The sequence below is a fragment of the Blennius ocellaris genome, assembly GCF_963422515.1.
Source record: "Blennius ocellaris genome assembly, chromosome: 11".
NCBI lineage: Eukaryota > Metazoa > Chordata > Actinopteri > Blenniiformes > Blenniidae > Blennius > Blennius ocellaris.
The window spans coordinates 13,224,662-13,250,633 of NC_137660.1; the positions used below are offsets into that span (position 1 = coordinate 13,224,662).

Below are 25,972 nucleotides of genomic sequence, written 5' to 3' on the forward strand. Positions count from 1 at the left end.
AAATTGACTTTTAAAAAGATATGAGGAGACATGAAGGGGGTTTGCTAAGTATTTAAGAGTGTGTGTCCTTGTGTCGCACTCGAAAATATAGTATAATCTGTATCCCAGGTTTGTCGTTCAGGTTTTATGTTTACAGTTACAGTAAATACAACAGGATGCTGGTCATTAACATGTGTGACTCGACCAGATTGAAACACGGTAATTACATTCAGGTTGAGAAATTGGCAGAGAAATTAAAGAAAGTTAGTTATGGATAATTGAATAAATATGGCCAAATGTGTGTTGTTGTTTTTTTTAAGTGATTTTACTTCAGGGAGAAGAACTACAAAGACATACTGAAACATGCAACAGGAAAAAAGCCGAATCGGATCTTGCAATGAACTGATGACAATATTCCCGAAACAGAAACTGAAATATATCCCGCCAAAGGTTAAAAAGTGACTTTTAGTGTCATGGAACAGATGTGTTCAATCCTGGCACTCATTTGTGGTTACAAGCCAGTCTGTAGTGATTTATAGTCAGTGTGGTTGTGGCCACAGAGTGCTTGTTTCTGACGGAAGGTCAATGGACCGAAGAATGTACGGTGGTTGTGGTGTGGTCAGACATGGTGGTTACCAGCTCTCTCTCCCCAAAGGGCTCGCAGAAAATGACTGCTCTGCCATGCATCAGTACGCCACACTGCTCTCCCACCTCACAGTTACTGCAGTCAGACCTGTGGACAGAGAAGAGAAGAGAAGAGAAGAGAAGAGAAGAGAAGAGAAGAGAAGAGAAGAGAAGAGAAGAGAAGAGAAGAGAAGAGAAGAGAAGAGAAGAGAAGAGAAGAGAAGAGAAGAGAAGAGAAGAGAAGAGAAGAGAAGAGAAGAGAAGAGAAGAGAAGAGAACTCAGTCACGGTATATAATGCATATGCATATAATGGAGGATCTGCTACAGATGTAATGAATGTGACAGCACCTTGAGATTACAAGTTGAGTCACAACCTTTTCACCTACCAGATGCTGGGGTCCAGCTCTCCTTGGAGGTTGGAGTCGAAGTCATCACGCAGTACGGCATGCTTCCCATGGAGCTCCACTACACACACACACACACACACTCTGAATGATACCTGGTCTATTCATGGGGTAATTGCCTAAGTGATTACAACATTATAGGAAAAAGAAATGAAAGGGTGACTCACTCAGACTTGGTCTCAGTGGGGACTCGGTTGGAGCTGAAACAGACAGAGAATTTTGTGAGGCAAGTAGGGCAACATCCTGCATTTCAAAAGTAGTTTGATGTCATTACTGAGCCTAGCAAGCAGATGGTTTCGCTTTTTAGCAGATGGAGAACTGGAAAAGTGAGTATACACACCTTCACAGAGAACATCTGAATCAAAAGTAAATATACAGACTACACAGTCTTTTGAAATATGAATACAGGGCTGAAGTGTGTAATTTTGTTGGCGTGAGTGAAGAAATAGGACCAATCTTACATCATTCCTGAGTGAAACAAAGTTTCTCTATGTCCTGGCCGGCCATGGCCGCAGTCTCCTGGCTCTTGATGTTAATTCTTTTCAGTAATGAAAGGCCGAGCTGCGATGATTAATGGTTCAATGGCAATTAACTGCCATTCTCCCCAGAGGGGCCTGTGTGCTGTAATCTGCGGCCACTGCCTAGCGAACACTCTCTGCCATCAATCTCTCCCGGGAAACATGGCTTTGAGAAGAGGCAGGAGGTGAATAGAAGGTGGCTGTGACTGTTAGGACTTAATTATTCAACAAGGGGTTTAAAAAAAAAAAAAGATGCCACAACTTAAATAACAAGAATACTTATGATAGAATCTACATGAAAAATTAGGCAAAATATCAGAAAGTTGCAAGTTGTGGGTATGACCCATGTGTGCAGACTAAAGGGAGATTGAAAACACAATCAAGTTGAGGATTGATTGATATATTACCTTGGTAACCAAAAAATATGCTTTCAACTCAAATGTTGCCCTTTGCTTTAATGAAGCCATATTTTATGTAACTCTTGGTATTCTCTGTCTTCATTTTTGATTCATTAATCTTTCTCTTCAACCTGTGGAGTTTACAATTTTTTCTCCTGCTGCTTACAGTTTTAATGTAAATGCTTAAACTTAGTACATTTGGGATAACAATTACTGAAATGCAGACTTACATATTATCAAGACATTAAATGTTTTTATACCCATTAGGGATGTCAAACCCACCTCAGTTCAATGTAGAGAGTGAACATACAGAGTGAACCAGACTGGTAAAACAGTAGCATAATAAAATTAATACATTTAATTTAAATGTAAACTTTTATTTTGTTTGTTGTTGTGGTGCAAATATACTCAATAAAAAATATGTACACTTCATCAAAACCAAAACCAAACATGACTATGAAAAAATTACTATGACCTCAACCTTTCAATGATACCCTCTGGTTCAAAATGTAGGGAAATGTTCCAAGAGCTTTCTTATAGCTGTTGCATTATGCATGCTTGGTGGTTTATGGCCCAGGTTGGAGCCTGGAGATTGGAGTCAGTTTTGGCCCTTATGCCTTAAGTTTGTCACCCGTGCCTTAAAATCAATAGGGTTTTGCAACCAACTCCATGAATCCCCTTGGTTGGGAATCACTGACCTACAGGACGGCAGTCAAACCAGCTAGAGGAAGTATATTAGAGGGACAGGTCATGTAGGGAAAAGCGAGAGAGACAAGAAAGTGATTGTTTGACAAGACATCTAGCAGGATGATTGCTATGAAGGGACCAGGATGGTAAAGATAGGTCTGGCAGGCAAGAGGACAAGAGGAAGGCCAGTGAATGGGTTCATAAATACAGTGATGGTGCATTGATGTGAAAAAGGAGGATACAGGGTAGGGGAGAGGAAGATCTGCTGTGGCAAGGCCTGACAATAAAATTCAGAAAAGAGAAGATTAATAACTCTTGACCTCTCTGATCATTACCTTCTTCCATTAATTTGCTTCGCTCTGGCAGGTAAACTGGGTTAAGACATCCTTACTTCAAACTGAAGAACTAATCTGTCCCAGTATTCTCCATCCAGGATAAGCCTGCCCAGCCGATAAGATGCACTGAGATAAAGGTGCAAGAATTTGTTCAAAAGTTAAACTCTTAGGTACTCGACAATCTCTTAAAAAAAAAAAAAAAAAGAGGACTCCAACCTGAAGCCCTCTATAAACAACCTTAAACATGAAACCTATTAAGGATTATTCAGGAAGTTTCATGCTATCTTAATGGCTCCGGTCTTAACTTTAAGCTCAGGCTTTGCTTTCATTAGTTGCCCTCATTTCTTGCAACTGATTCCAATTGCTGGGCTTTCAAAAATGGATTTACAGTTCACACAGTGGTGGAAAAGTTTCATGCTGACTATAGAAGTTGGAGTTATAGTGGTCTGACAGACAGAGCTGGCTGGTTCTGCTGCTGCTCTCGTGGCCACTGGTGCTCAACTATGAGTCTGGCACTTGAGCTCAGCGACAGAGTCCATTGCAAGCAGATCAAAGGGTTTGGTGCAGATATTTCTGTCTCACTTCCTCTAATTCTCAAATCCTCCAATTTCTGCTGATTCAGAATATGTTTGGTTGAGCCAATAGTCCCAGCTGTGTTTTGTTGTGTCCAATAAACACAATTTGGAAGTAGTGATATAAAATTCGGCATATACATGCCTCTTCTATAAGCACATGCTCATTTAAATATTTAGCCCGTGAAGACCAGATTCTCAAGCTCAATGGCAGGAAATCCACCCAGTCAAACTGGCATACCATCATAAATACTTGGTTGGTTGATAATTCTGCTCTCTATAGTCTTTTCCAGTCTCTCCCACACTTTTAAACAAACCCATCTAAATCGCTTTCAGTCTTTCCCGTGGGGCCATTTGGCTGAAGAAAGGCCCAGAAGATTTTCTTGGGTGGATAATCCCCCAAAGCTTCCAAAAAGGCCTCATTTATGGTTTTCTTTCTCCATGCTTCATCACACTCTCCTGCTCTCTCACTTTCCTTCTATCAAATTCTCTCAGTCTTCTGCTCAGTCCTCCAGCCGCTGCTTCACCCTCTGTGCATCGAGAGCAGACATTGGTACTCATTTCACTTGGATTAATCCCCTCTCACTTTCTTAAAGACTTCAATTACTGCCTCCTCTATTAGGAGCTCATCTCTGCTAATGCCTGTATCTTCCTGGCCAGGGCTTAAACACAGAAGGATGCAGAGGGAGACACACACACACACACAAACAACTTTGGATTCTATGTTTGACCCAACCAGCGCCACATTTTTTTGCACATGCACACATGTGCACACAAATAAAGAGGCGACACATAAGTAGGACTTTTGAGTAAACTACTCCAGGGTTGGGGAGCTGCGAGGGGAGACTGCAAGCATAAGCTTTGGCAGACTCAGACATCTCGGCACAAAGAGTGCAGGGCACAAGTCATTTTAAATCTTCTCCCCCTCTCTTCCTCTAATCTCCTCTCGCTCGTCTTTTCTCCCTGCCCTGTAAACTGTACCCAGTTTTCTAACATCCCTTCTTCTCTTCTCATTTGCTTGTTTTCCCTCTGTCTGACTCACATCCTTGAAGATGTGAACCATATTTGAAGTTCGGTTGGTCGTGTCTCGCTGGTGGTTACAATTACTGGCTCACCAGGATGCAGGATGCTGTTGTTATTTCTTCAACAATGACTGAAAAAAAGATAGTTCCTCAAAGTTCTTGGGATCACACTTACTTCACTCCACTCAGCAAAAGGCCCTTTGTGTGAGCTTTAATTGGCACCATTATAACAATCACAAGTGAATGGAAGACAACAAAGGAGTAAGATTCACCACTATTATGTAATTTACATATGCCCATTTTCTGTAATGTGTTCAAACAAAGATGGAATCCAAACTTGAGCCACACTTTTCACTTCACAATGGGCAGTCTCATCTCAGGCTTACTTAGCGCCCAATCTTTGGCTGTTTGTGGTAATCGCTTTCGAAAAATTGGAAAGAACTACAATATGTATTCTTCCAGATAACGTTACTCCTTGCTTGCCGATGTTGGGTAATCTAAAAAAGTACATGAACAAAATGGTATATGAGTGCAGAGGAACAGGCAAGAAGCGTGGAGAAGAATGGTGGGAAAGTACAGAAAATGGGTGGATGATACCCAGGAGAGAAAGACATACAAGCAAATGAGGTCTCAAGGTTTCCTGCCAGTGAGCAACAAGGGATGGCAGGAGAGCTGGCATGCAGCCAGGCAAGCAGGCTGGCTGGCAGACTGGGTGGGTGGTGCGAAGGTGGGAGAGGGTAGGCCACCCGTCCCTCCTCTGTTGCGCTGTGATCAGGCATCCCTCAGGGAGCAGTGGCCTCTTTGAGTTATATGTCCCTTTAATAATCCATCTGGGCTGCAGTGCACTTGGCCAGGCCCATAAAGATCTGATTTATTCTCTTGCTGGAAATGAGAGGACCCGGGGACGCTGGGCAGAAAGCAGGCACTGCTGGCCCTGCTGTCAGGAGATAGAACTGATGGACGGCCTACAGCGCCATTCAACACCCTCAATGACTCCACCCTTTAGCAGAAAGCACCCTTCCCCAGCTCACCCCTACATTTTCTCATCTCCCGCCTTGGCACTTCTCATCTTGGATTAATAAGACTTTTTATGGTTACTCAGTTGAAGCAGAAATTTGCCACTTTTTTCACCTGTCTGCTTGTTAGTATACACATTTCCACTTAGTTTAAACATGTTGTCATGTCATGTTTAAAGCATCTCTGAATATCTGTGCTGACTTGTGTCACAAAGTTCTACTGTGTCTTTCATTTAGTTGCAATACTATTTGTTAGATGGCTGGTACTTTGGGCCTCTGGATGCACATATAAAAACAAAATATACAGGATTTTGTCCAAGCAGGTTGTTGGGTAAAGTAATGGGGTGTAGATCAAAGCAAACTGTAGGGGTGGAGGTGGCTGTTGGGGGAATGAATTGGAGGCAGATTGAAGGGTCGGGGTGCAGAAGTGTGCTGGCACAGCAGAAAGAACTGTGAGCAAAGGGGGTTGCAGTGTGTCTGCACCCCTCAACACCGAGACAGATTATTTTACACGCACACGCACCCGCACACACACCCGCACACACACACACACACACACACACACACACACACACACACACACACACACACACACACACACACACACACACACACACACACACACACACACACACACACACACAAATCGAGCCCCTGCTTATGTCTTAGCAGGCTTTCACGGGCTTGAGGAGCAAAGTGTTGCATGTCAGACGTTCAACTGCGAGTTAAAGGCTTATCTCTCCCTCCTCCTTCCATTACACTTAAATAGGGTATTTACATTAGAATTTATTTGAATGATCTACATTGCGTGTCATCTCTGTATCGCTATAAAATCAAATTCACACTTCAACCATCTTTTTCCAGGTCCTCGGCTAATCTCCCCATGTGTTCTTAAAGCCTTAACCCGGGCTGATCGGCCTTGATTGTCTGCCCTTCGCTTCTCTCCTCCAATCTTTCCTTTTCTCCTCACCTTCCCTCCCCCTCTTCCATGGATTGTAACCCTGCTTTAGATAGCTTTCATTCTCCATCTCTTCAAAGCCCCAGTCCTGAGCATATGAACTTCTGAAGTGGCTTGAGCTGGCCCGATATCTTTTATTTCACTTTGAATGCTAATGCCTAAATGTGAGGTAACTTTGCTCAGAGCAGCGTGCACTCTCTCTGCCTCACTGGGGCCGACTTTGTGAAGGTAGCCTATTTGATCCCACCGGAAAAGAAGAATGCACAGGCCCAAGTCTCACTCGCAGCTAAGTTTGACTTTGTGGATGGAATTGAGACACTAAGTATGACTTTTGAATGAGCTTGCTCTGCATTATCACATTTCGCCACATAGATACGCGGCTTTGGTTGCAGTGCTGCACGGTTTGAGTTGTGTCGAAGTCGATCTCCAGTTTCATTTTTATGTCAGGAGCACATTCGGTTTCATGTTTTTTTAATCTGATCAGCTCTTTTGAAGTTTGAGGTTTTGGTTTGCATAGGGTGAAGGAGCTGACTATCACCAGCTGAGGGGAGTAGAAAAATAATGATGCTTGTGTCTAATGAGATATTGCCAAAGATAACCAAAGAAGAGACATTTCTATATCTCGTTATCTTGTTTAAAAAAAAAAAAAAAATGGAAATCTCACTGATTTCTTTCTGCATTTAGCTGCGCATAGCAAGTGCCTTTCACATTTGTAATATGCCTGGAAGTATACAGCACTGATGATACTCACCATCATCCACTCTTTCCCATTTTTGTTGAACATCATATTTCAACTTCCTTCCACATCACATTTAATTTATGACCTTCAAGCTTTCTCATCAACACTATCTCTTCATCACGCCATCTTTGTCCTTCTTTTCTCCTTCACCAAACAATACAGTGAAACTGTCATTAATGGCACCTGTAATTTATAGCTCTGACTTCATCAGATATCTTCCCCATGTATTCCTTATCACTGTCACCACTCTCCATCCCATCTCCCCACCTCTCCACCCATCATACCTGCACATTTCCTCTGCAGATTGTATTTCCTGCATTACCTGGACGGCTGGTTTTTCTGTCGGGCCCCATTTATAACTCTTCTCCTCCAAGGCCTTGTAAGGTCGAAATCTCTGCTTTTCAGCTTGTCTGCTGCGAGCAGCTATGTGTTAGTGAGGTACTGCGGGGGCCTTGGCACAAAATAACTAAGTGACTAATGTTGGCTGCTGATACTTCATGTATGGAGGGAAAAGACTGGGGCAGTGTGTCAGTGGTGGTGAGAGGATGAGCTCTCGGGCAAGGAGACAAAAGGAGAGAAGCCTGGTCACTCTCTGTCATTCTTCCAGGCCTGACTGGGCCGCCTGGGCTCTGTGCCCCATTGCTTCCAAGTGGCGTGAAGGCATGAATCCGAGCGCTCTCTGTTTGACATGTGTTCTGCTCATTGGTAGTGTCTCCAATGACCTCCTTGGGGATGCACTTATGATAAAAGCCCCTTGAGACAGATACGTATTTGCTTTCCGCATTCCTCACACCGCTCGACAAATAATTTGTATTTAAAGCTCCATTTCTATCATTTCCTCCCTAAAAGATTTCACAAACATCATTCCTGCACTCAAAAACTGAGTTCTAAAGTAATGAAATTAGGAATATCCATATTTCAACTTTTGCTTTTTTTTATTTTTGCCTAAAACAATTTCCCATGTTGTCTTTTAGTGATGCAGATCCCAATAAACATTTGTTTCAAAATGCTGTAAGCTATTGGCATTATTACGTTTGATTGTGACTAATTAAGGGATTCATTTTTGAGGCTTGTTGTCTGAAAAATATTTCGATTGAATTCTCATACACATGTGGTCAAGCATGGGCTCAAATAAAATAATCTGGGTTGTTGCATGTTTTGTTTGATAGTAACAATAATAATGATTTTGTTTCATGTTGCTTGGGTGTGATGTTGCTTTTGCAGAAAGGGATTTGCTTTGTGTGTTGTCCAATAAGTGTAAATGAAAAAGGAAAAAAGAGAACACATGAAATGAAAAAAAGATCATGTCATGGTCATTGGTTTGGATCTTACTTTATTTTATTGTGTTTTTGCTTAGATTCAAGAGTAAAATTTATGAAATATCAGCACTGGGTTAATTATCATAACTTGTTTTTTGTTTGAACATTTGAACATCAAATACTCTAATATTGGGATTATTTCGCTGTTTTTTAATTTTTTTTTGCAGCGTGCCTCAGTTAGTGTAACGGCTCTGCTCTCAGCATTAAAGTCAAATTTTGATGTACAAGGAGGCGGTCTTGGGTGAGGAGGAGGGAGTCTTCTTTCTTGTAAACAAGCAATTATGCACACTCAGCGTGCAGAGTGGGGCTGCACTGTCTGTCAATAGCTACTTAAAGCTGTCACAGAAAGTGGATGTAAGAAGTGTTGCCCATAAAGTGTAAATCTCTGGCAGAGAGATGGGGGGTAAAAAAAAAAAAAAAGAGTTGAGTTTAGCATAAGCTGAAATTAAGCTGGCAATATAGGACATTCAAATATCTCGGGCTCTGGCTGCATCATTAGGCAGAGAGAAGTCAGGAATCTCTGCACAAGCACACAGTCATGAGGAAGTGGTGTATCAATTGCTTGGAGAAATCCATACTCTGAAAATGTATGCATTCAGTACGACTGTAAGATCAGGTGAGAGGGGAGGGCTGCTGTGCATGTGCGCTTCAACATATGTGCATCTATGAACATAACTACATGCGGGTGCATGATACGCATTCGTTATGTGTCATTTCATGGGGCGGAGGAGGCGTGTATGTGTGAGCCGTGTCGGTTTCCTACCTCCTTGCTCACAGAGCTGATGGGCCAGCGCATCCTTGAAAATGATCTGTCCTCGGTGTGTTGCTGTCGCTCTGAGAAAGACAAAAACAGAAAAGTCAGGAGAGGAAGAGAAGGAGAGAAACATCATTAAAAACCAACAACACCCAGGAGAAAGTTAACTTGTTGTCCTTAATATATGAAGACCAATGTTGCACAGATGGCATCGTTTCTCACTGAACCAAAATGTGTTCAAATACGCCACATGAAAGAGGACGTTTGCTGTAGTTCATCAAGACATGACTTTGAAGTAAATGTGAGGAACCTGACAAGCCTCTCTATGACTACATTTACATATATGCGATATGCAATGTAATATTTAAATGAGGTGGCTGACATTAATTAGATATTGAATGATAAACGTTTGGCATTGCTCACTGTCTTCCATTCCTCACATAACCTTAATTTTTTCCTCAAAGTATAAAACAGAGCAAAGGATATCGCATATCCTCCAGTCTCATCATTCCCTGCACGGCCACACAGTGCTGTTCCACACCAGTGTAAATCTAACTGTATGTTGCGTGCTAAATGTACAGAATATAATATGAATTTCCTTCCGGTGGACATGGCATGCATTATTCATCTGAAAATGGAGAGATCTTTAAAAATCTGAGAGGCTGAAATGGTTCCAAGTGCAGTGGGATCTTTTACACAGACACTGAGGCATGCTCTGCTCGATAGTGGCCATATAGAAAGAGATCCGCTATCGTCCACAACAACAGAGTGATGCTGGGTAAAGACGCATACTGAAGGAGCTGCTTGAGTGCAGGAATGCCCATCCGAGTGATAAAAACAGCCAAAACACTACTGCTGTCACTGCACCGCCCAATATAATGCCAAGGGAAAGTTATTACTTTCATGGTTGGATATCATGGCTTATTTCTGAACATGTAAGTTGTTCTTATTGCATTTACTTGTACATTAAAACATCATAAACAGCACTTAACTTGACCGCTGCTCTCTCGAAAATGACTTCTTCAATAACCTGTTCCTCATGCAACTCACACTCACCTTAATTGTATATTTCCTCTTTGAACACACACATCTGGTTATGGTGTCTGTTCACACATTTTCTCTAAAATGTCTTTTAATAATGACTGACTGATCAAACAGAACAAAATGAAGTAAATGAGTGAAAACCTTAAATTAATGTATCATACTAATAGTACATCCTAAATAAGAAAGATTAGTTACTTTTCCAATTATATAGTACAATTATTCCACCACTTTTATAAATGTAGTCAAGTATTAATTCGACTAACTTACCAACACCTGAGGTACACATTAATGCAGTGTTGTCTCTCAAAATGGAGAGTATTACTAATATAATACAGAGGGAACAATATATATATATATATATATATATATATTAGCCCATAAACCAGTCAGAGAGGGGATCAGACCACTGAAGTTGCATTTTTCAGCAAGACCTTGAAGTGACTTATTGGAAAAAAACATACATTTGAGAGTACATTGCAGCTCATTCCAGTTCGCTGTATAGTGACCCCATGAAGAAACCTCAGTGCAACAACACTACACTCTTAGATGGATAGTAAAAGTTGCCCCTATTGGACAATATAACCTACATGTTTCCCTCATGATACACAGAAAAGAACTGCAGCGAGACTGAGGTCAAAATCATAAAACAGGGAAATATTACAGCCATGAAGTCATTTTTACCGATTGCTCTGTGCTTGTTCATTGAGGAGAGCAGAGCTGTTGACTCATCTGGCAAACACATACACATCATGAAATGTTGTAATTAGACTTTGCTATTGATCATTTTAAAATCAGAATCAGACTTCTGAAGATGTGATCAAACTCCTCCTAAAATAAAATATGCCAGCCTTATGCAGTGGGAAAGTGTCTTCAGGAGAATTTTGTGACGAGAGGAAACTCGTTTGTTGGTCTTCGTCATGTAAGATCTTTTGTGTTCCTCACACTGTTGTCTTTGTGCTCAGGGTATTCCCAGGATCTGCAGACATTATGTAACATTTTAATTATTTAGGTGACATCAGCAAAGTAAAACTGTGAGTAACCTCAGTTAGACTTCAAATTCACTGTGAGTTGAGCCACACCCAGTCGTAATGGAAGAAAAGACTGGAGGAAAGGAGCGGGGCACGTCTCTCTCTCTCTCTCTCTTTCTCTCTCTCTCTCTCTCTCTCCTACCCAAACTCACCCACCCCTGCATATTCAGGCTTTTTAAGGGTGCCAAGGCATTTTACACATTCATCTGGGCACCTGAATAATGAAAGGGCTCCCTCTATAATTAATAAAGACCTCTTGCGCTTAAGCAGAGTTGGGGAGAAAACATACTTAATTACAGTCATATTTCAGAATTGGGTAAAAACTCATTTGAGTTTGGTATTTATGAATAAAAGATGATGCATAACGAACAGCGGGTGGGGTTGTAGGAACAAGGCCCTTAAATATTTACTAAACACAGTCTCAGCTCAAGTTTACCAGAGAGATTTTGTTCGGTGCCAGAGGGAGACGTGGAGAGGGCTTCTGTCATGGAAAAAAAACATCTTGAATACAAACTGAAGGCATATGCGCACATCTACTGCATGATGGGAACCTTTTCAAAGCAGGATGACAATCAAAGCTGTCAGCAGTGAAAAAAAGAACGCTGCCATGGAAAAATAGAATTAAAATATATATAATATATCGCATCTGCAACTGGATACATTTTCATTTTTCAGATAGAAAATGAGTCCAAAGAAGTTGCAATGAGAAAGTGTTTATTTCACCACTGCTCATCACACAATCTCCTTTATTGTCCACTTTTAAAACCAATCTCAAGACTCACTTTTATTCTTGTTAATGTTTGAGACTCTGCACCTGTTTCTATTGTTGAAATTTGTATTGTTTTTATTGTTTTACTGTATTAATTTAATTACTTTTTTTTGACATGTTCTGTTTATTTTTTGTGTGTTTTTATGTAATTTTCTTGTTATTTGAATAATTTCATTTCATGTCCAGTGGTTAGTGAATGGTGAGTGTGTGTGTACGTGTTGTAAATATACTGTATATATGTGTGCATATTGAATGTGTGTATATATAAGGCTTCTTTATTAGATAACATTCTTACTGTTATATTTGAATATATAATACTAACTATTCATAATACAGAAAGATACTTATTAAATGTAACTATTACATATTGGAGAAGGGGTAGGACGAGATGTACTTCTTCCTAACCCTTTTCAGGTATGTTAATCAGATATATGAGGTGTGTGGGTGCATATGTATGTTGATAAGTATGTGTGGGTATAGTTAAAAAGATTAGATATTTTGTATAAATATATTTTCATAAGCTACAATTTAATTAATTATTGTCATCAAATGGTGATACACATATTTTTGGATATGTATGTGTGTGTGGGGGGGTGTGTATATAGGGATATTGGTTATGTATGTAGTTGCACAAAAATGTTTGAAATGTGACATGCCTGAAATAAAAAAAATAAAATAAATTTTTTTTTTTTCTCTATTTATGTAAAGCACTTTGGCTTTACTGCAGTTATTTTAGAGTGCTCTAGAAATAAAGGTGACGTTTAAACAATTTTAAACGACAGATCATTTCAGATTAGGGAGTTATTCATTAATACTGAATGTTTTTCAGCCTGGTATACAAAGGTAATTTTTAATATATGTACGCAAAGCTCTATGTTTCCTGCATTCTGATTGGTACTGTTGTTGTTGACTTATCACTGTTGTTGACTTATCAATACTTAAATGTCAATACGTAACTGGTTTAAAAAAAAAAGAAAAACACTTAAGTGCTGTATCTGGCTGAGGTTTATTAAAGTTCTCATCATTTCTGGACAAAATCATCGTATTTGAGGAAATGCTGCAATGCATAATGAATTTATGATGAAATGGTATGCTTAAAACTTGATTTTGCTATAAAATTCAAAGTGCTAATAAAACAAGTAGGAGAGAAGTCTTTTTCACTGCAATTGTGCAGGTAGGTTGTGAACAAAAGCTGCAGTAAATTAAAAAGAAGAAAACAAAGGTCAGAGGAAATATTTTTTGTCAAAAGCCTCATTCCAACGGAGAGGCCCGAGTGGCTTAATAACAAGTATATCGTTAAAACAGCAGCCAGGAGAGGGCATTCAGCCTGAGCTTTAGAGTGTGTGATCGGCACAGCGCGACGCCGGCGTCTGTCCTGCCGTCACACCCAAGAGGTTCCTCAACGTGTCGCTCATTACTGCCTACACACACACGCATGCATGCACGCATGCACACGCGCACACACACACACACACACACACACACACACACACACACACACACACACACACACACACACACACACACACACACATGGGAATGCAGTTACATGCAACACATTTAGTGAACATCTAAATGTAAATTTGGGGTCCTGTGCGTGGGGCAATTAAAGGAGCTAATATGTTTCTGTATTTTTTTCCCTGCTCTCTCCATCCTTGGATTCAAAGTCGGGATCATTCATCTTCTGAAAATAAGTGTCATCCTCGCCTCTCTCATTAGTCTGAAGAAAAAAAAAAAATCTGAGATGGGAAAAAGAGGGGGATTTAGGAAGATATACGGGAAACAAATGAGGACGAGAGAAAGATGGATAAATGGTGAGAGAAAGAGGGGGAGGGCGGTGGGATTTTGGTCATAGGAAATGGAGATGGGGGTTAGATGGCCTTGTCTTTCAAAGTCCATGATCTGCTGTCAAATAGCGAGGCGAACACTCACACACACACACACACACACACACACACACACACACACACACACACACACACACACACACACACACACACACACACACACACACACACACACACACACACACACACACACACACACACACACACACACACACAGAACCAAATATGAACTTTAACATGTATGCAGATGGACAGGCTGTCACTCACGGAGCTCCCAAAAGAGCCCGGAGTGGGTAATTACCAAGCATGTCTTCCATGTTAGATTACATGTTGCTGTCGGCCATAAGCATCCCCGAGGAGCCAGCTTGACAGCTCCCTGCTAACCGCACACATACACACCCACACGCATACATATATATTTATATACACATAAAGTGGGGAGCATGGCTGACTTACGCCGCATCTACATACGCACATATCAAATGTAGCTCCTGCCCTCTTAAAACTGATCAAATCCACCAGATTTTCACCACTGAGCCAAACTTCTGTTACACAGGGATTTTCAAATATAGATCTTCTGTCTTCATACAAACAAAATCATCAGAGGGCAGAAAACACACACGTCGCCTTGCTGCTCTTTCCTCGTTAGACAATACTCTTGCCTCAGCCCCCAATTAAAAGCTCATTTTCTCTCCCAGCTCACGAGGCCTGTTTGGTAATCATGATTAATACGAGGTTTTTCAGTGGGGTGCAGTTCCAGTCGCTAGCACTGATTTGGTGTGTTTGGATCTCGCTCTTAAAATAATAAACCATAATTGGTTGATTTATCTTCTGTGTTGAGGACCAGCTGTGGTTATGGCACTACAATCACAGACAGAAAGGCACAGAGATGGAGCAGTAAGCAGGGTAATGAAAGAGTAAATCGGCATCCTGCTACCTCTGGAGAATGAGGAGCTCTGACAAAATGTAAAGCAAGTACGTTTTTTTTTTTCCTCTCATTCTCAACGGCGACAGTGTCAGCGGCTTTGTAAAATCACATTACTAAGTGCCCCTCCTTTTGCTACTAAATCAATTAATTGAAAAAGGCTCTTGGAGAACATGCAAATTTAATGAAGCCCCACTGAGGAGGGATTTGGGAGTTGTTTGGCAAATTACCTGCTTGTTAGCACAGGGTCATTGAGAGTTATGGCTCCGAACACAGCCAGAAGAAGCACAGTTATTGCACAGTCTACAGCTTTTAGAGAAGCGCAATTGACCTTGACTACCGTTAGTGAGTAATAATTAGGGAGATTAGGAAAACAACAGTACTTAGGAGCAAATATGTGAGGAGCATTAAAAACGACACTGCGTCTAAACCCTTTGATTTGCAGTCAGATTGTGCAGGTGATTTCTTCTAAAGTTTAAAAGAGCAGCTGTATTATTTCTTGGTGTCCTCCGTTCACTTTCTCACTGAGGGTCAGACTAGGACAAGAGCGGGAGAGAGAGGTAAGAATCTGCTGTATTTACTCCCAGAGATGGATCCCTGCGACCCGTCATGTTGGCTATTCATCTTGTCAGTCAAAATGCAGCATGTGAACGAATAATTTGACACAAAATGCATTTGGGGTTGCTCGGCTGTCCCTGAGCGATGGTTCATCATGCAGCATTTAAAATCAAGTGTTCTTCATTTTTCAATCTTCATGCTCTATTTCATCTAGAACTGCTAATGTCCCAGCAGGGGGGCCGGTGTAACCTCCTGATAATGAAATTGTGATGTAGCAGATGTGATATGGACAATATGTGGCTGTATTGATCACAGCATCCATGTGCACCATGCTTATATATGTGAGTGTGTGTCTTGTGTGCACAGGAGTGTGTACATAATTACAAGGGTCATGAACCATCTCTGGGGAAATAAGACAATATCAATAAGAGACACATTAATGGTGAATGGCAACAGGAATCTGCACTGTACGATTTGGAGAAACACAGGGAGGAGTTTGCTGCAAATAATCAATGATTTGCTGTTGAATAAAAAAAAAAAAGCACATTTAAACAGTTCAACTAAGGCTAAAAACATAAATATGTGAGACATAGTGGATCCTCTCTTTTACGTACAGTAAATGTCTGAAGGATAAAAATGTGGCATTGTATGGATGGAGTGTGTCTGATTTGCAACACAAGGTGACGGGCACAGACAAAAAAATGCAATGGGATTTATGTGCTCTGTCATCTTAACATTTCCAGACCATATTTTACATCTACGGTGTCAAAATGTGATTACCTGGTAGCAATTACTCATGCTCTCTGGACCGGTGTTTATTCTGAATCACACAGCCACGGGCCACGTCTCAATGTGGTGCTTAAATAATGAGAAAGCTCATTAACCAACTGTTTAAAGTTGAAAGAGACTCAAAAATTGACTTGGGTAATCCCAAATCAATAGAGAGGACCAATATCAGGAAAGATTAAAAGCAGGGGGGGTAGGGCATCTGTCAGCTTGAGGTCCGAACTGTGACCTTTGACCCCGACGGCAAGAACCTGCCGATCATTTTGCGATGAGCAACATGCATTGACACATTATCATTTCAACACAACATAAGTAGACTTCATTATTAATTACCCTATTGGGGCATTTATAAGATGGGCTGCTTTCCTGTAAATATGCCTGAAACAGTTGGAGCATCTTGTGTTTGGGGTCTAATGTTCAGCTCCTTGGCTGAATGATGCATAACAGCAACACCAAAGCTCCTGAACGAGAAAGAGGCTGCTGATCATCGAGATGTGTGAACACTGATTTGACAAAGTGATACTGTGTTTGTCTCTGTGAGGTTGCCTGCATTCAAAAAGAGTTACCAGTGTGGTAATATCTTGGAAAATAAAATGAATGTCTTGATAAACCCAATATGTAGTCTGCAAAACCTTTTCCAGAAAATGAGAGGCTGTCATGTTATGATCAGCGTTGTTTCATATTGTGATCAAATCGGTAATTGCAAAGTTTCCAAAAAGCACAAATGTACAATAAGCTTTTCTGAAAAGAGCTCGCATGTTTACCACCAGGCCTAAAAGCTGCAGTATGTCTGCAGCTCACTTTCAAATGCCTGCCACAGATTGTATTATAAAGGTGCTCTCAATGAAATTTGCAGAGGGTGATGTTTTACATAGGAATGTAAGCAAAGCATGCTGTCGTCTGTAGTAAATCTGTCGTAAGCCGTATCAACCATGTGCTATATGCAGTGCAGTCGCGTACGCTCCACAAAGTTTATATTCACACAGACCTGCTTTCTCTGAACAGATGGCAGTATCAACAGCACAGCGACACCCGACATAATTACAGCACAGAAATTGTTCTTTTACAATTACACAAAACAAGACCAGAGTGCATACCCACGCTTTTTTTTTTTTTTATCTTCCCTCCTTTCATTTCTCTCCCTAATTGCTCCTAAAAGTGATTATCATTTGTCTATAACTCCACAAAGGATCAACAGGTAGAAGAAGGGTACAAAACGCAGACATCAATGTTTGCAAATAAACACACATGCGTATAAACCAGAACAGCATGCCATGACAGAGAGGAACAGTGCGCCATTAGATCTGTAGACTTCCGTCTCCTCGGGGGAACACTTTGGAAATGGGGCTCACATGCAGTAATTAAAGCAATCTCCAACACAGCAGCTGTCTGGGTCCCACGGGGAGACAGTACAAAACACTGCAGCTCAACAACACTGTACACAGACACACGTTCATGTCGGACCGCATGTGACCGTGCATATATAAAATATCTACACCAATACAAAAATCACCAAATCAAGAGCTGCGTACATTTCTCAGGTTGTTGGTAAATGAACACCATTTGAAACTTGATGACGCTTCAGATGTATTAATACACATGTAGATGCATACAACAGACTGCATGGATGCATGCACAGGCACACATTGCACTGACGAGCTCGAGGCAGTTTGTGAAGCAGAATAAAGGGAAAGAAAAGGAGCGACACACCAGAGCATCTTTGCTTTTACCAGAGGAAGCTATTAACCATTCTCACCTCTGCTAAGTGCAGCAAAGCATTCAGTACATTATGTCGTGGTGTGGACTGTTGTGTCTGAGCAGGAACAATAAAAAGTGGGGCACAACTCTGTTCTATGCTGTGGCGTCATTGCAGTGTGACTTAGCATGCATTTTGTGTGTATGTAAAGGTCTTACACTGTAGCCGCACTATCACAGTTGCAAGTTGATATCTGATCTTCTCTCTGTTAGTATGTTTTGCTCTGATTTAATTGAAGACAACATTTATCACAAGCACAAAACCATAACTAAAAGCCTCTTCAATTTTTTTTGTCAATGGGATATATTTTCCTTTAAAAGCCACAGAGGCTGGTTTTAGTGTAATTGGGCTGACATGTATATTGGATTCAGCTGGTGCCAATGAGAATATCAAATAGTGCAACATAATGCAAAATACAGTTTCTCATTGAGGACATGTGAAAATATCAGTCTACTATGGAAGGTCAAGCCTTAGTTCTCCTAATGTTTTGCTTATTATGAATATGTCTCTATGAAAAGAGTAGTTTGTTACATGCTGTTAAAAGCTATGCTCTACATACTTTATGTATTTTACGTAATAATGATGATTCAAATAAAAAAAGTTACATCATTTATCAACATTTTAAAACACATTTTTTTGGTACAAATCATGTCTATTTTTTCAACTTTTTTTAATCTAATTTGGTGGCAAACCATAAATTTCAACACTCCGTGGGAGAAACACCAAAGATTCTTGTCACATTTGTGTACAAATGTATTCTCCTTTCTTCTCTTCTACTCTTCTCCTCCAAGGCCTAACCTACTCTTTAGGTAGCAATTTACAGCCACCCAGAAAATGAATTCTCCAGGATGCCCACGTCACTGCACTCTATCACGCTCCTGCTAGTGATCTGTTACCAGGAACACTCCCACAATATTGCCCATAAAACTGCTCGCAGGGCCCATATTAATGTAGCAGAGGAGCAGCTCCAGCCTGCTGAAGGACGTTGGATGTCTGTGACTTTAATTTAAACACTCATGGACAACACTTGTGTGAAATAGTCCTTGTATCAATCAGGGCAGGCATGATATGAGCAAGGGCAAGAGTTTGAAGTATTTACATTGTTTTCCATCAAGATAGATGTGGTTGAGCTGTTATTAAAGTGAGTTGGACATCTGTTTGGAACGATTCTTCTGACCCTCACTGTTTTCATATTAAGCAGGATGCGTGAACACAATTGCACAGGTGTACAAGTACAACTTTTTTGACACGATCTAAAACAATGGACACACAACTATTTCAGGTGGCCACAGCAGAGTCCCTGCTTGTTGAATCCCCGCACTAAAAGCAGGGCGATGAGGATCCTCTGATGAAGATGTGCGCTGCGAACTGGAACAGGGTGCAGCCAGAGTGTTTGTGTGTGAGGAACCGTCTCCAGCCAGCTGGAGTGTGACTGCCTGACTTTGATAAGGTCAGCCGCAGGGGCCCCTATTGTCACAGAGTCGGGGCCCCCTGCCAGAGCCACTGTCATGAGCACTGGCACACTGCTGCTCCGTGCTTTAAGCAAACACACAGCACCCTCATGGGCACGCACACAAATGCTGAAGAAAAACACAATCCTTGTAAGCTGACACACTCCACAGTAAATGTGTTTGCTGGCAGACAAAAAAGCCAGTAAATCTGTTTGGCTCAGTGGATATTGTCTAAATGGCTGCTCCACTTCAGCAAATTCCCAAGCTGAAGCTTTTCCTGTCAGTCTGTCCATAAAAGTCTCTGTCTGACAGGCTATCGGGTCCCTCCAGGAATTCATGGAGGGATTTCTGTGAGTTCTGCCAAAATGTTTAATTTAGTTGTGGTGTTAATGAAACATTGATGCGCAATTTGCAGAGTCTTTCAAGCTCTGAAATAGGATGACTGGTAAAATTACAAAAGATTAATGATTAGCTTGCAGTTTAGTAAGACTTTCAAGCCAACAAAATTATGTGACAATAGTGATTTTGCAATTAAGACTGCGATCTAAAAAACACTGCTCTGCTTCGTGTAAAAGTGTGAGCATTAGCGAACTCAGTTATAAACACTGACGTATTTTAGAGGTAATACGTCAAAGATGTTAAATGTGCTGCTCTGACTTTGCAGAGCTATTGTAATGCTCCCTTTCCTCTAGGTTTCTGCAGCAACAGCTGCTAATTGCATTTTGACTGACTATCAGCATTAAGCTGTAAATCACCAGCCGAGGGAACCAGAGGAACACTAAGTTAGAGGTTATTCTTTAACAGAGATGGAGAAACTTTTCAATAGCAAGACAAAATGAGAGACTAATGCAGTCTCGAAATACATTAAGTGAGATTTGTTTTCCACTCATGCCAATCACACAGCCCAGTACTGTGCAGAACTTTTAGGCTGGTGTGGAGGAGGAAGCCGCAAGAGTGCTGTCAAACATTAGGTGTTAACAGGTTTTTTTTTAATCTTTTTTTTTTTTAGCATTTAGGGCAAAGTAATTAGCACTGCAAGTGAATTAGCAGGAGAACAGTATTTGGGATGACCATTCTTCAATATCAATTCTTCTCAGCACGATTGCGCACAGTTTTTGAAGGAACTTTCACAGACAGAGGTCATCTTCAAACATTTCTGTGAAACTCACCAGAGATCTTGGTGGAAGTGGGAGTAATCTGGTTCAGATCATTCTGTCACTTCATGTAAACCCACACAGGCTTGATTATATTAAGCCGGCAAGTCCTGGAAGTGACGGTGTGGTCCCCATAGAGACCACACCGTCACTTCCAGGACCCCTGGTTCTTCTTGACTGGTAGTTATTAATGAACACTGGCTGTGTGTTGAGGTTTGTTTTCCTTTGCTGAATAAAACACTTTGATCAATTCCGATACTTTCCTGCTCGTATTACATGATGGGCAAATAGCATTATATTAGATCTTCCTAAAATCAGCGCTGTATTTAATTTGGAAAAACACTATACATACATGCAGGTATACAAAACCAAAATGATCTGTCAGAACACTGATGATCAATACTTTAAATGCCAGTATAACCCTAAATTATGATTTGTTTTTGTATAATATCATACAACATGTGATCAATTGCCGAAAAGTGTGAGATGGTATCTTTTTTCACATCTATCGAGGTATAGGCAGATTTGACGAGCCACTTGCGTGCGCACACACACACACACACACACACACACACACACACACACACACACACACACACACACACACACACACACACACACACACACACACACACACACACACACACACACACACGCTGACTCCCCTGTCCCCTGTTTAACCTCTTTCCAGCTATTATGCATGATTTCTCTGACAGGATGGCCTTTTAACGTCCTTTCTGTGGTGCAGACAGAGATATGTCAGCCAATAAGCCTCTCTGCAGCTTACTGGGTCGATGTAGGGCCATACAATATGAGCACATATTATTGTTACAGTTTACGACTGCAGTGTCAGGGTTGGACGCGTGGCAGCTGTAAAGGTCCGAGCTGGGATCACAAGGCCATACATCTGCAAATTCCCCAGCTTATTCTCTCCCATTTGATGTCCACACACTCCACTGTGCACACAACTTACAGGAAATTGACGCAGCCAGTCCCGGGTGGCGGTGCGATCCAGACAAAGCTGAAGCTGGAGGAGGGCTGGTGGCTGACGTGGGAAGCCACCACGCTGCAGACAAACTGGGTTCCACCAAACTGACGATCGGACATCACGCCTGCAAGAAAGAGAACCGGACAGGCACATGGTCAGAAAAAGGAAAGGACAGCTGAGAAGGAAATGGAAGTTAGAGTGAACTTTGTTTTTGATTTGTTGGTAATACGCTCTGTCTGCTTGTGTCAAAAATACTGATTAACATGTCTTCATAGATCTGAAAGTGTTCTTATTTCACAGATTAATTGTATTTTATATATTACGACAACTTCACAAAATTAGTTCAGTTGGTTGATTTTCCTTTTTATGATCAGAGCCCTTTCGGTCCATCGTCAAGTGTCCCATACTACAATGAAGGTATTTGATTTATAAACATCTGCACTTAAAACAGCTTTTTTGTAGTCAATTCAACGATTATATCTTCAACTTTTTAAACAAGAAATCAGGATGTGAAATTAAAAAGTGGAGTTCAAAATTGATATTCACTTTTATTAAGGGAAACATTTTTAGAAGTGAATGTAATTCAAATGTAATGAAGTCAAATGAAAATGGTACAAAAGGCTGTACTGACACATGAGACAGTAGCAGGCACCCACATACAGTATATCTTTTAAAGTCAATTTCCTAGGGACAACTAAAAATTGGTACTTAGTGTGAGATTATACGAGGCATGTGTGATCGTAAAGTTAATATCACTTTCACTCTTAACGCGTGAGAGGTGACAGATAGGACTACTTATATTTCCGAATACATTTATTTCATTCATCTAATATCACGCAAAAGTTTTTTTTTTAAAACTACTGCAGGGCATCCTAATGACTAAAAGAAAAAAAGACTTAATCCAGCTACTGACAACTAGCTTTAATGATAGAAATTACTTTGTTTTTGTAGTATTTTAACAAATTATGGGTGCATGAGGGAGAGTGGAACCAGGATCAGCATACAGCATAGTCATGGCCTCATTTCGTGGTGACACAATCGTCACATATTTTTGTGTATTTTATGTTGCAACAATGATTGTGAGGTCAGGAGAGCTTTTGTCCCTGATGCGAAATAATATGAAGCAGGAATACATATACACCAGGAGGAAATGTCCTCATCTCCCCAGGAAAATTTCACTCTGTTGGTAGCAAATGATTTCCCCTTCAAAAACGAATCCACACTGAGGTACCTTACAGCACCCTCACAAAATTACTTTTACCCGAAAACGATGAGACAAATCCTGAACAACGCTGTTGAGCAGAAATAGAGTAAGACGGTAGATATATCATATCAAATATGGGGCCTGAGGCAGGCTGATCTATACCACGGACAAACTAAACCACTTGTATGAAATTAAAATGCTGCAGTAAAGTTCAATGAGACAGAGCACATTAAAAGAACAATCTGCAACATTGAAAGTGAATCGTCCTTCAGGGATGGCAAAATAAATCTGAAAATGTGTCAAATTGACTAGTAAATTCATTTAAAGATAAACACTGTGGCAGTGCCAATAAGAGTTGTGAAATATAAGGGGCTATTGATAGTGAAAACAAGGGAGCGTATTCACCAGTGTGTTAGATTTGGCACATACACAGTCAACTTCCCCCATCCTCACTACTTCCATTTCTTTCATCTCATTTGATCTTTTGCCATCTTAGTATTTTTTTTCACCTCACAAGTATCGCTTTTTCCTTCATTGTTTGACTCCCATCCTTTCTACTTTGGAGCATATATTTTTCTCAAACCTCTCCATCTTGATTCCCTCCCCGCGAGCTGACACTCCACAGCACTGCTTTTATTAATGAGTGTTTGTGTCCGGCTATGATTGCATCGTTGGAATGACATCATGTCACACAATCTTTCCTTTATATCACAGGGGGCAAGGACAGAACACCGCCCCGGCTCATCAATCACTGTGGCAGACATTCAGAACAGTTTAATAATTTACTGCACCGAAATAACTTTGTAGTGCCAGCGAAGAGCAAACACACAAACGTGAACTTGGGAGTGATTTTCTTGACAGATAAGCACTTGTTGTAATTGCATAACAGCAAGACGAAACATGTGTTGTCCACCGTGCACAATCAAAACACATTTGGACAGTTTAAAAATGTATGTGACGTCCCATCTGCGTGTGAAAAACTTCTTTGGTGGCTGTTTGCAGCTGCAAACGTGATCTGTTTCTTGTCGCCTCCGCCCCTCCTCCATAACACTGAAAATATAATCAGTGATGATTAATAACACTGTGGCTTTAATATCCTAGAATCAATGAGCAAATCAATATGCAAAGCGCGTGTGTGTTTCTCTGTGTGTGTTAATGTGTGTGTGTGTGGTGCAAAACTAATTATTTAAAGAGAAATAATTCCGCCCATTTCTGACAGTAATAAATTTGACCTCACAGATTGTATCCATAAATACACTCACTTTTGACAGCCCCATAAAATGTTTCTGTTTGGCTCGGCTGTGTGTGTGTGTGTGTGTGTGTGTGTGTGTGTGTGTGTGTGTGTGTGTGTGTGTGTGTGTGTGTGTGTGTGTGTGTGTGTGTGTGTGTGTGTGCGTGCGTGCGTGCGTGCGTGCGCGCGCGCACACACACACACACACACACACACACACACACACACACACAACAAAGTTAGCTATTATTTCCTTCAGATTATGCTTGCTATTCCAGCGAGCGCTGTGCATTGAATTGTTCTTCTACAGGACTTTTCAATGCCGGAGCCGTAAATCTTCTGATAACGCAGACAAACATCAAATCCTTCAGTCTGAATAAAGGTACATTTTATCAAAGTTGTGTCATTTACAGTGTTTTTGACATGACACCATATTGTGCCATTATGTGTGGGTCTGTACAGCGTGTGGTCCTAATGTGTCAGATTTATGAGGTGTCAAGCAAAGCAGCCCCGAACCGCGCGAAGGAGCTGCGGGTGTGTAATAACAGAACGAGACGTAATCACCCGCTAATAGCTCTGCTGTTACCCAATCACCTTGGCTACAACTTCCCTGTGTAATGGCCACAATTTACTCCAATTCCAGCACATAAACACAAGGAAACACATTATTGTCTGGAATTACTGCAATTTCATTTTTTTCCTTCAGAGCAGGATCCCCTCAGTTGCCTTACTGATGACATAGAGCAGCAGAAATCACCTCTGTGCTGGCCTTGTGTGGCAGTCACATACCCACACACCATCCTCCTTTAATCCCCTCTGACACAAAAGAGCAGCACTTGCACAACAATTTCCTAGCTGATATGGGCCACTGATTTACTGTCGCAGCCATGGCGGTCAGGACAACGGCTCAGTCGCTAATTGTCCAATTTTGTGGCAGAAGCAAATAAGAACCTTTGTGAATACTTCTCACCACACTGCTGTGGTGCAATCGGAGAATGCCTGCAGATGTGCATAATACAATTTTAAGTCCCGTGGCAGTGGAAATACGACCTGGAAACTGCATAGACAAACAGAAAGAGAGTGCAGGGAAGAAAATGCTTCATGCCGGCGTGGAATGAATGGCAGAAACATTCAGTCTTTAAAATCCCCAATCTAAACAAATGGTATTCACATTTACAGCATATTGTACCTAAAAGAGTGTTGACACTTCTTGACTGTAAATAAGGACATCTTTTAAATTTTAATTAAGTTAAAATAAGCAGTGTGTTTCAGATTAGTATTATTTTTTTCATTATTTAAATTTTTTTTTAAGTGTGCATGACTCCTGAGAAAATGAAGCAAATGCATCAAACAGAAAAGTAGAGCAAGTTAACAGCTAAAGGTAAGGCTAATGAAAAGCAGAGAGCAGTTTGGCTGGTGAAGATGAAAAGGCAGACTGATGCACTCCAGGACACAGCAGCACTGGGACCTGACACCGCTCATAGAATTTCTATTCCCACTTGAAAAATACACTCAGGCATAAAAATGCAAATAACGATTCCTTATTCCTTTCATGTCTGGGCGCGGAAAGAGAGAAAAATCACTATGATTCATTGGGATCCAAATCCCAAATGTTCCGGTGAAGCAACAAGCGTTAGTGAACGTGGACAGAGAGAAAGCTCTGACGTGCCCTGTTCTGTCCAGGGAGAGAGCAGAGGAATAGAAAAGCAGGCTCCTCCGTCACTGTGAAATCAAAATATATAACAAAGGCCTCCCTGTGTCCTTGCATGCTTGGGTCACACTAACTGCAGGAACTGTTCACTATTTTACTCTTTACTCTGCTGACCCCCTGAGTTCTTCGTTCGTGGTGTTATTGTCTGTCACAAACTTCTTTTCGCCCATTCTTGAGTTCTTTCCCTGCAGAAT

The 25,972-nt window shown here is 41.0% G+C and overlaps 1 protein-coding gene across 1 annotated transcript in view; it reads right to left on the reverse strand.

Annotated features, from left to right (window-relative positions):
- Positions 1-25,972, reverse strand: part of reln (reelin) — a 103,106-nt gene that overhangs the window by 37,466 nt on the left and 39,668 nt on the right. Inside the window, exons 3-7 of the mRNA XM_080505483.1 lie at positions 21,618-21,756; positions 9,336-9,406; positions 1,176-1,208; positions 991-1,069; positions 616-712 (exon numbers count right to left, since the gene is read on the reverse strand). Coding sequence (XP_080361609.1) covers positions 616-712; positions 991-1,069; positions 1,176-1,208; positions 9,336-9,406; positions 21,618-21,756 — 419 coding nt within the window. The remainder of the gene's footprint in view (positions 1-615; positions 713-990; positions 1,070-1,175; positions 1,209-9,335; positions 9,407-21,617; positions 21,757-25,972) is intronic.